The sequence below is a fragment of the Euprymna scolopes genome, chromosome 23, assembly GCF_053919585.1.
Source record: "Euprymna scolopes isolate OS-2025 chromosome 23, ASM5391958v1, whole genome shotgun sequence".
Taxonomy (NCBI): domain Eukaryota; kingdom Metazoa; phylum Mollusca; class Cephalopoda; order Sepiida; family Sepiolidae; genus Euprymna; species Euprymna scolopes.
Window position 1 is genome coordinate 100,139,734 of NC_136504.1, and position 12,345 is coordinate 100,152,078.

Consider the following 12,345-nt stretch of genomic DNA (forward strand, 5'->3'; position numbering starts at 1 on the left):
ATTAAAAAAAAAAAAAAAAAAAAAAAAGAAATAAAAAATCTGTGTGGTGTATGTATCTGTGATGAAAGGAAAATACCATATTCCAAAAATTATGTCAATTGATCAAGTAGTTTTATTTTTAAACAAGAAAATCAAACTGAGTACCAGAAGAGCAGCTATTGTTTGCCTTTTGGAAAACAATCTAAAAAAAACAATGGCAATAATTCACACGTGAGGTTCGTTATAATGCCTATAAATCCTGTTTAATCGCTTAAAAATAATTTCCTTTATAAAAATAAAACTACTTGATTAATTTATGTAATTTTTTGACATTTTCATTTAGTCATTGGTGCATATACATTATTCAGATATTTATTTTGTTTTTTAACATATGAGAATTTTGGACAAGAACCAAACTTTAAAATGTAAATAACGAGTATATTTCAGAAATATCAAATTTATCATTTTTGTTATCGTAACTATGGAATCTATGTATGTTAAAATTAGAAAAATGGTTAAACATTTTAGCCATATCCTCATTTTATTAGGTTTGAAAGTTTGTGTGCTGTGTTAAAATAATGGTTTATATGTTAGCTGGTTTTATTTTCCAATTTAATTCTTCTTCACTACTTGAAATCCTTTAAATGAAACTAAACAAAAGTTTTCAATAACACAAAATTAAATTAAAAAAAACTGTCACCACAACGTTATGTATTAGAAGTGACATGGCTAGAAGAAAAAGAGGTAGGCAGTTCATTGGGAACTTACAAGGGGAACACCATGTTTTAATGATAAATTAAGGGGCTATAGCCCGGAGTCTGTCTCCCTGCTCCGCTGGTCAGTGATTTCGAAACTGATGATCCCAGGGTAATGAGCCTTTTTTTTTTTTCAACTGTTAACCGTTTCTTTTTGGTTCTTTTTTTTTTTTTTTTTTTTTTTTTCGGGGTATGAACGAACTTGGTTACATATAAAGGGAATGCTGCATAACTTTCACACAATTTAATTATTCTCCATTCTGTAATGAAGACCAGTGTGTGTGTGTGTGTGATCACGCACATTTAAAAAAAAAAGAAACTTTTTTTTTTTCCGCCTCCTCCTTTACGGTATGGGTTCGAGCCTGCCTGCCTACTACCACTTTTTTCTTCTTCAACCAACACCCTTACAAACACATCCACTTTCTTTTCCGCCTTCGATTTGGAATCGTATTTGGTCAGCATGAGCTAGAACAGTGTTCCCATTTTCTCTATTTAATATTGCAGTATTATGTCCTTTCTGCATAATAAATTCTGCTGTCTCGGTTTCTGTATTCCTATTTCTTTTGTACCATATCTTTTAATTTGTGCCATATAATATAGTCAAAGGAGATCTTAATTGTCTGCCAATTAAGGCAAATGGATTTTCTGGCCTGCCAGCATGCAGAATTGTTCTATAACTTTGTAATAATCTTGGTAGGAAAGCATCGATTTTCTCATTCTGTTGTAAGCATGCTTTTATGCCTTTCTTTACTGTCTGAACCATCCTTTCCGCTATCCCATTACTTTGAGGGTTGTAGGGAGGGATCTTGTAAGGTCTGCATCCTATTTTTCTTAACCATTCGTGCAAATCAGCATCCGCAAATTCTAACGTGTTATCCGTCACCAATGTTCTTGGTATCTTGTTTCTCGAAAATATTACTCTAAGAGTAATATTTTTTTATAGTACTTTTTTATCAGGTACTCTCACCACTTCAGGCTAACCTGAATATGCGCCTACTAATATTAATAATAGTCCTATCTTATTGACATAGGCATGATCCATGTGTACTCTGCTCCATGGTTCTGCTTCTCGAGGCCACACATGTATTTTCTTTTGCTTGAAATTCCTGAATTCTGTGCATTTTGTGCATCTTTTTATGTAGTCCTCTACATCTCTTGAGTACCCCGGCCACCATGCTTCCAATTTTAATCTTTTGCGTAGCTGCCACTCCACAATGTACATCATTATGTACACTTTTTATTACCTGTCTCCTATTTTTCTGGGGGAACTACCAAGTCTCCATTACATACCCTGTTTTCTATAGTCAGTTTGTCTTATTTCTTTGAATGGTCTTTCAGCCATTGAACAATTTCCCCAGCGATTCTCTTTTATCCTAAATATTATTCTGTTTAACACTGGGTCATTTATAATTTCAGTAGCCATTTTATCTAGATATTACATCAGTTTCTACAAGGTGCATGAATGTGTCTTCAAATTCCTCGCTTTCATTCTTATCCTCTCTATAAAACCTCAATCTAGATAAGGCATCAACGTTCGATATCGTATTCCCTTTAACATACTCAATGTCAAAGTCGAATGCCATCAGTCTGATTGCCCGAAGTAATATTCTGGACGTTGTAACTTTCGGTAGTTCTTTTCTTGGGTTGAAAATAAATTCCAGTGGTCTGTGATCACTTTTCAACAAGAATTTATTTCCCATAAAGAACTGTCTTGTTCTATCCGTTGTCCACACTATGGCTAGTGCCTCCCTTTCTATATTAGAATAATTATGTGCAGTCGTTAATCTCCTCGATAAGTACTTTACGGGATGACCATCTTGTGACAAAATACTGGATACGAAATGCTCACTAGCGTCAGTAGTTTGAGTTATGTCTTTCGGGTCAAAAATTTGTACTATTGGCTTTTTTGCTAGAATCTGTTTTAAGTTTTCAAAGGCTTTCTGTTAGTGTTTTAACCAAATGAACTCTGCATTTTTTTTTTCTTAACTTCACAAATGATTCTGTCAACTCGATTTATTTTGGTACATATTTTCTATATTAATTACCCAAACCCAAGAAAAACTCCAACTCTTCATTTTTATTTTTATTTTTTTTTTGTGTAGCCACTTTTAGAATTTTCCCTATTAGTACTTTATCTGGAGAGATCCCTTCCTGCAATATTGAGTAACCCAAAAATGATCTTTCATTACTGTTGGTTACACACTTTTTTGTATTTACTGTCATGCCAGCGTCTCTTAGCCGGTTCAATATATTTTCAGGTTTTTTTTATCTTCATTAAACTCTCCAACACATATATCGTCTTGATAACAGATGATATTTTCAACATTTCCTATTACTTTTTCAGTAGCTTTTTGAAAAATTGCACTTGCCATTTTTATGCCATACAGCATCCTTTTCCACCTTAACAGGCCTTTTGATGTGTTTATGATCGTTACTTTAAAATTTTCATCTATGTGAATTTGGTAAGCTGGTTTTAGGTCTATTTATGAAAATACTTTCATTACGGCAAGTTTATGTAAAGCTACTTCCACATTTGGAATAGGGGACGAGTCGGCGCAAACTTTATGGTTCACCCCTATTTTATAATCTCTACAAATTCTGAAGTCACCATCTTTTCTTTTAATACGATAATGGGTGATTCTCATTTACTTCCTCCTGAAGGGGCAGGTTCTATTAAGTCTTCCTTTATTAACTTTCGCAACTTAGCTATTACTAACGGTAATAAATGCACTGGTACTTTTCTCGTTTCGTAGCAGGAGGGGACATTTTCTTTTAGTTTTAGGCTAGCTTCATATTTTTTTAATTTTCCTGTTTTTTCCATTTCTATCATTAATCAACTTTGTTGAATTTATTTTTAATACATCATTCCCCAATAGTCCATGCATTTTTCGTCAATTTGTAACTATAATGGGTACTACTTCATATTTTTCTTTTAGTTCTATCAAACCTTCAAAGTAACCCATAATTGCTATAATCGAGCCATCAAACTAATGTAATTGTACGTTGCTTTTTTTTAAAAAAAGGTCTCCATTTTTTCCCTCAAATTTCTGAGTATTATAGTCACTTCACTGCCAGTATCTATTTGCATTTCAACAACGCAATTGTTGATTTTCATTTTTATTTTTGTATCTCCATTCCTTGATCCAGTATTTTATATATTATACTTCTTTACATTAAAAATTTGTCTATTTTCATCCTCTATTCTTTTCCACATTTTTCGTTTTACATATTTCTTTGAAGTGATTTTTTTTTTTTTTAAACACTTTGAACATGTTTTTCTAAATGCTGGGCATTTTTCTTTTTCTCTTCATGAATTTTTTCACAGTAAGTACAATTTTTTTCTTTTCGTTTCTACCATATACGCTTCAGCCATTATTTCTTCATAGTTTTTATTTTTGTTGTAAGTATGTATTAATTCCTGCTGTTGTATAAATTCTAGACACATATTCAAGGGCATGTTTGTAAGTTGTAACTGTTCCATTAGCTTATATCTATGTCCCAAATTATGCATACCTTCAATTAATCTTAATTGGATTAACTTTTCTTCTGTTGTCTATTTTTCTATTCCTAGTTTTTCGAATTCACAGTATTTACTCACACTTCTTAACCGATGTAAATATTTTACTATCTGTTCATCCACTTCCTACTTCATTGCCATAAACTTGGTCCTTTCTGCAATCACCAGTCTTTTCTTTGGCCTCATGTTTCCCTTGATAACCTGACTTATTTCTTTGAAATTCATTTCTTTTAGTTCTCGAGGGTAAACCATTGTAGCAACCTTCATAATTGCTTCACAACCAGCGTTAGCCATGAACAAGTCGGTGACTTCATTCTCCCCCTCCTTGTTTTTGTTGTCTTTCAACTTTTGCTTCTTGCATTAGCAGCGAAGCAACACATCCAAGTCTCCATGTATTCCAGGTCTTCAAAGACCAGAGAATATCCTATCGTCGACAACCTTGATATGTCGTGTATAACACTAAGCAAGTGTTTAACAACCACCTGTTGTATTTGGTATCAGTTTATAAATATGATCAGATAGCTCATATGTAAATTATACTTAATTTGCATATCACTACAGTTTTTAATGTGTGAAATGATCACTGGAAATAGTTGTAAAGATCAAAAGTTAATTGAAATCAAGCCATCTAGTAGCTGGTTCCCTTGGAATATTTTCTCAAGATATCTGGTGTTCGGTCGTTGCAATCCAATCTAATAAAGTGAATGATTAGAGCCTAAGGTCATTCACAGCCTCCACCTACTCTTAGACCTGGACAACAGAGCCAAATAAATTTTTGTGCTGTCCCCAACAATGTTGAAAAAGTGAATATAAGTTTCAAGTGGACCACAGAATTGTCACTGTAGGTTAAACAAAACCATAACTTAACAAATAGGAGAGCGTCACGGTGAGCATAGAAACTTAAATCTCGGTAATAGTAGCAAATATTCAAATGAGATCTTTTGAAGAGCCACGTTGGAGAAAGATTCCATGCTGATGGCATTCTAGCATGGGTCAGTTTGTCCTAAGATGCAAATCCATAGTCGTAACATATGCATGTTCTTCATAACAATAAAGCAGTGAAAGAGAATCTAGTTAATATTCCCAATTCTGGACTAAGTGGTTCAGGCGGTAGTGACATCATCAACAGTAATAAGTGGTGCCCATTACTTCCCAGGCAAAACAGTGCAAATTTGTTCTTCATGTAATGCACCATATCCATGAAATCTAAAAATATTCTCAAAGAATTTTTTTGTGTTAAATTATTTTTACTTCATTTTATATCAGAAATATTTCATACTTTTACTCTGATGTTAAATGTGTTTTGGATTTGTTTTTGTAATGTCTCTGTAGTCTAAAGTTCTCATTTTCTGTATATTTCCGATTGAAATAGTTCTTCTTTTTTTTCTTTTCCAGAGTGATGAAGCCCTTTTTCGTGAAGTTGGTGGTACTTCTTCATGTTACCAAACTTGCCTTAATCCAACATTCTGTCCTGCCAATTCTGAACTGGTGGCATTTGTACATGATAGTGATTTATCAGTTACGCACCTCAAGAGCGGATGTCAAAAAAGACTTACTCATGTTCATAAAGGTAACTCTTTTGTATTCCATGCACTGATTTGGATTGAATATTTATTGGCTTTTTTTTTTTTCTTTTTTTTTTTTTTTTTTTTAACTACAATCAACAGAACAAAAAAGGTGAAAAAATAAATATGTAACAAATAAATTTTTAAAAGACAAGTTACTCTTCTACCTACCTGGATAAGATTCTTTTAACTTATTTTAAGGCTTTTTTTTTTTTTTTTCTCAAAACAAACCTAGTGTCAACATTGTTCAGTTAGAACAAAAAAATACATGGCTACCATAACCATTGCATGAGGATCCTTGATAATCTCTCAAAAATTGAAAATTAAACCAAATAGTAGTAGAATATTACATTTTTACACAATTGGTAACATTTATTAGATGTGTTTCTACCAGTATTTTGTCTAGCTTTTGATTTTTGAGCGATTATCAAGGGTTCTTGTGCAGTGCTAATGGCAGCCGTTTTTTTCCTAATCTTTTTTTGTTCTCTATCTTACAGAAGAGACGTTGCGAGTTTGTCTCTGCTTTATCGTTATTTTCATGGAAAGTGTTCGACTGAGCTTCAATCTATGGTCCCCTCTCGCCAAACTTTCACAAGAAACACTTGTCTAGCTGAAAACTATCAATAATTCCCCCCACTCTTTATCTGTGCCTAAACTTAAACATAGATTCCATGATCAAAGCTTCTTTTTTAGAACTGCACGCCTGTGGAATTGTCTTCCGTTTTCCTGCTTTCCAGTGAACAAGTTTCTGATGAGCCGTTCCGCTTAAATTAACAAATTTACCAAACTTCCATTACTATCGATTACTATATTGTCCTTTTGACTACTGTATACTCTTTAACCCTTATCCTTGAGTGGCCTATCGACCTTGATAAGTGGTGACGCCTATGTAAAAAAAAAAAAAAAAAAAAATACCCTATTTTTTCCACTCCTGATAATGAGCTAGTTTCATTGCTTGTTTTTCTTCAACATCAAATCAGCTTAACCCATATTGCTAGATAGGTAACAACACTTACCTTGAAAGTAACATAGTACACAATTAAATAACAGCTTACAAAGCAACACTTGGCCAATAAGAACAGATTTATAACAGTTTGGATCAGGCTGCAACAGCCAATGACTTTGTGTTTGAATCATCTTCATCATTGATTTAACATCAGTTTTCCATGCTGGCATGTGTTGGATGGCTTTTATAAATTGACTCCCAAACTGACCTATCTCTGACCAGATGTTTATTTATCCCTCTTTCTCTAAAGTTCATAATTTGTACTGCAATATCTTGCATATTTCATTGTCAGTTCTGCTATTTCTTCAAACTGAAATCTAGAAGTTTAAGATTGGAAACAACAGTTGGAAATACTGGACACTGGCGGTAATTACTCTCTCTCCATGCATCTCCCTCGTTTAACCATGGCTTATACACAGTTCTGTTGCTTCTACTTGCCGTTTTTAGATATTTCATCCATGACACGGAAATTTTTAGAATCGCCTTCAAAATCTAATTTTTAAAATCCACCTGTAACGTTACTCTAATATCTTTTACTTGTCTTTTCTTTCAACTCAGCTTCAATATTTCAACATAACATTTAAAATGCAATACCTTTTGTGTTCTTTGAAGTTAAATTCATTTTTTTGTCCTTATTTTCACAAATGTAATAATCCAAATAAAAAATTTAATTAAATTTAAATAGACTTATTGGCCTTACAGTCCCAGTTTTAGTACATGCATACTGGTGCTAAACACAATATTATATAACTAAAGCAACTTCTGTTAAAATAATTTCTAACGCTATTGATAATGTTTTACCATTCATTTTTTTTATGTTTGAATTCAGATTTTGAAATAGGTAAATCCTAAATCTATGGTGCCACACCAAAGCTATAATTAATTTGTTCTTTTTATTAGAAAATCCAAATCGCTCAGTAAAATATCAAGTGAAAATCTTAGGGTTTCAATTTCTCGTTATGGCATCTACTTTATTTGCTTTGAATTTATTACTAATTTCTAAAATTAATTAATTTTGAAATGAAACTAGTTTCGAAAGGTATTTATTGCATTAAAAGAAATTGTAACTTCGTGATGAACAGTGTCTTTATTTATGTAAAATAAAGAACTTGTATTTATTTCTTGTGGACTGTTATCCTCATCTTCATAGTGATTGTTTCATCACGCTTTGGCCAACTACTCTTCTGGCTTTCTTTGGGGCCTATAGCACAGTGGATCGAGGTGTTGAATTTCTACAGTTCCAGGTGAGCATTGTTTGAAGGTAGTTGTTTCAATCCTACTCAAAGCAGGCCAGAGGATTAGTTGGCCAAAACATGGTGGACGACAACAACTATGAAAGACGGTAATTATTGGGGATACAGTTACAAGACTGTATTTCTATTCTGTTGTGGTTAACGACCTGAAGAAGGCTAGAGGATGAGTTGGCTGGTGAAACAACTATGAAGGTGAGGATAATAGTCTGCAAGAAATAAATACAAATTATGAAGCTTCATCTCAAAGGATTATAATATATATAAGGTGTGTTTGCGTGTTTGCGAGATTTATTTTGTAAAGCTTACAAATTCTTATTAATCACATAATGATTTCCTTCATAAAAATAAAACTACTTAATCAAGTTATGTGATTTTTGGTGTACAGTATCTTGTCATGTGTACATCCTGCATTTATTTTTTAAATTTTTTTTAATGAATACAAAGGAATTCTAGATACGATCAAAATAATGTTATCTGAGTGAATAAGGTCTCTAATTTTTGTCCGTACCATAACCTTATTAGGACAAATAAATTGGCAGAAATGGGGTTTGTTTATTTTTTTTAACATAAAAACCAAAAAATATTTTTCCCTTAAAAATTAACTAATACATAAAAAAAAGTTACTGAAGTAAATTTATATTGTTTTAATATTTTTGATAATGTGGTACATCTTCAGTATGATGGGATTTCAAACAAATGCATATCACATAAAACACTATTACATACATGCCGTATTGACATTAGAAATTCCAAAAATTACAAAAGATGGTCTAGTAGATGTGCTAAATCTAGTTCTTACAAAAAAAAAAAAAAAAAATCATTAATACTAGTGGTCGAACATTTTCTTTTAAAATAGCAGATTTTCAAGGAAAGCAAGGAATAGATTGTAGTTCCCTCCCTTGGATTTTAACAACACTTCACATGAAAACATACAATAACTCTGCAATTCTATAAACTTTATTTTTACTTGTGATTATTCTTTTACTATACTAATTTTGATGACACGCAAGTACATGAAATTGTTTGAAATCCTATTATACAGCAGAAGCACAAAAATAGAAAAAAGAAAAGAAAAAAACAATTACTAAAGTAAATTTGAATTGCTGATTAAATCTTAACATACCTAATAATTTTAGTGTCCAAGTAATATTTCTTATTTTTTTTTTTCTTTTCAGGCACTGGTAATTTAAGTGAAGATCCCATCAGTGCTGGGGAGCCATCATTTGTGATTCAAGAAGAATTTGACCGTTTCACTGGCTACTGGTGGTGCCCCAAGCATGAAACCAATCCTCTTAGTATGTCTCGTTTTGATCCTTTTTATTTACATTGATTTCCACCAATATTATATTGTGACTAAGAAAGAAAAAGCTCCAAATATTGGAAAATTTATATATACACAAACTTTAATCAACACCATTTAATAAATTCTTTCGATGGGTTTGTAATTACACAAATGATTACTATTATGATGTGGCATTATTCGCGATTGTCTTCTCTTTTCGCTAGTATCACTCTTCTGAAAACGAAAACAAAAAATATGAAGTGCCTTCAATAAGTTTTCAGACTTTTTTTTTCGGATGGGCACTTTTATTGATAGTACACACATGAAAGTCTTGGCCTCTTTTGAAGTAATCTCCTCCGGCTGCAATGCACTTGTTGTACCGTTCCAACAACTTCTGGAAGGCCTCATGGAAATCCTCTTGTGCGAGCGTGTCGGTAACCCTTGTCACAACCTCTTTCATCCGTTCAATTGTCTCATGACGACAGCCTCTAAGGTTTTCTTTAAGTTTAGGGAATAACCAAAAGTCACAGTGAGCCAGGTCTGAACTATTGCGAGGGTGAGGAACTGTCTTGATCCCCATTTGTGTTAGTCTGTGACAATGATGGGGCTGTGGACTGGTGCATCTTCCGCATCTTCAGTTCCTTGCGAATAATTATGCGTACAATTCCTACACTGGCATCGAACTGTACACTTATTGTCGGTCCTTATCCATGAAATTCTGTTCTAATTTCCTTACTCCTTCTACACCTCATCATCCTTCACAAATTCCTTGCCTTCCTTGAATCTCTTATGCCACTCTAAAACTGATATCCAATTCATGCAAGATGGTCCAAAAGTAGTCTGAAACCTTCCATATGTTTCTGTGGCATTTTTTTTCCAAGTTTCAAACAGAATTTTATTACACATCATTCTTGTAAAGTGTCCTCATATCCAGATTGCATTTTTGAAATTCACCAGCTGTGATGATAATCAGGATTTAGTAGGGTGTATTCCAATTCCTGCTATAGTTGTTCATTTGAACCTGAAATTATAAAAATTGGTCAGTCATCTCATAGTATGTATAGCAATAACATTCTGAATTTTTTAAAAAGTTTATGGTAATGCCTCTACCAAAAATGTCTGGAAATTTATTGAAGACATCTAATTCTTCTGATGAGTTATGTTGCACTTGTGTCAAAAATTGTTTGTGTTGCCCTATCTACACATACGGGGATTGCTTATCTTGATTTTGTGATAGAAGTACTTGATATTATATCAAAAGTCAGTACTGCTTATGCCAAAAGGGATTTGTCATAAAATTCATTAAAGGCTAAATACGTCAGTGTTCTCATCTTTTTAAAAAATAATTTATCTAGTTTATCTGATATTTCTTTAGGTTGCAAGTTCTTAATGTCTTACCCAATCCGAGAAAAACTGTTGCACCTTGTTTGGTTTTTAACCCTGTTAGATCATTTTTCTGTTCAACAGAACAATTTCTCTTTTAATTGGTAGCCATTTTAAAGTTTGTTATATCATTTTCACACATAGCATCAGAAGCAATGGGATTATCCTTATTTTCCTTCGTCAGGCGTCTGACATTTTCTGACGGCCTGCAATCTTAATTTCCAAGTTTGACTGTCTGGAGGATTGGCTCCGTTCAAATTTCACTTGATAACATCCTTATTGATGGTTTGCATCCAAGTTTTTTTTTAGCTTGTCCAACTCTACTTCAGTTTTCCACCTCAAAATCTCTGCAGGTTTCTTATTCAAGAGTCACTCTTAAAGTTGCCAAACCAACATAACCGACTGATTGTCAGTTTATCAAGGTGCGGTATGTTCAGCATTGCCAACAGGGTATCAGAGCTGTTATTCAGAGCCTGGCATTGCATATGCATCTGATCATTGGTTTTTCATTACAAAACAATACAATATTAAAAGCATTACAAGTTTTTTTTTTTTTTTTTTTTTTTCTTTTTAGATAATTTTTATTTCATCAACTTGCATGAAAAGAACTATGTAAAAGATGCTTAAAACCATTTGAATTATGCAAATATCATCAGTAGTATGAGAATTTTAGGTGCCAAAATTTAGGCTTTTTTGTGGATATTTTTATTTAGAAAAAGTGGGCTAAATTACGGACCTCAACATTTCAAGAAATTTGGTGATTTCGCCACTATTTATTTATTTTTCAAGCTATTCTCATGAAGCTTGGCACTCTTATGTAAAATTGTGTGCTCTTTCTGATTATGCAGTCAAATCTGATGTATCTCTTTACCATAAGCTATGAATTATAGATTCAGATGTGCAAATTTCAAATTATTTTAAAACTGGCGCATGGTATCATACAGTGGGTGTCTATTTATGAACAAAACTAGGTATTATAATGGTATTTAAATATAGCTTTATTGTGAATAGGCATTTTCCTGCCTCCTCACCAAACGAGAACTTAATCTTAGGTGTAGCCATTGAATGCCTAAAGAGCATTCATGGCCGGTATTTACTACTTCGCTCAAAGAAAAAAAAAAATGAGTAGATATGAATTAATCTCAGGAATAAAAGACAATTTTTCATATAGATTTTTGATTTCTGTAAAAGATGGAAATTCTCATAGTCGACCAGAACTTATGCATTTTGGGACCAGTCCAATTTTCAATTTTGTAAATCCTCTCTATCTGGCCCTATTTTCTGAGATGCAATCATAAATCATACTCTACATGAATCCTCGATATAACTTTCACAGTATCAGGATACCAGGAATCCTGATAAGCAACAACTATATATTCACCAGTTGATGGTAATTTTTGTCATTTCTATTCTGTTGTTTTACTGAAAATTCAACTATGTAAACAAAGAAATAAAACAGTAATTTTTTTACCTTGTTTCCACCTTAACATTTAAAATGATTACTATTATGTTTTAGGGTATGCTGAAAACGAATATTACATTTAAATTTTCTGCAAATAAGTAGTTTTCCGGATATTAAGCAATGTCATTTATGTTATCACTGGT

The 12,345-nt window shown here is 32.7% G+C and overlaps 1 protein-coding gene across 3 annotated transcripts in view; it reads left to right on the forward strand.

Annotated features, from left to right (window-relative positions):
- Positions 1-12,345, forward strand: part of LOC145246065 (dipeptidyl peptidase 9-like) — an 80,914-nt gene that overhangs the window by 29,639 nt on the left and 38,930 nt on the right. For all 3 annotated transcript variants that reach the window (XM_080107907.1, XM_080107909.1, XM_080107908.1), the window contains exons 3-4: positions 5,647-5,821; positions 9,251-9,370. In XM_080107907.1, the coding sequence (XP_079964033.1) occupies positions 5,647-5,821; positions 9,251-9,370 (295 nt within the window). The remainder of the gene's footprint in view (positions 1-5,646; positions 5,822-9,250; positions 9,371-12,345) is intronic.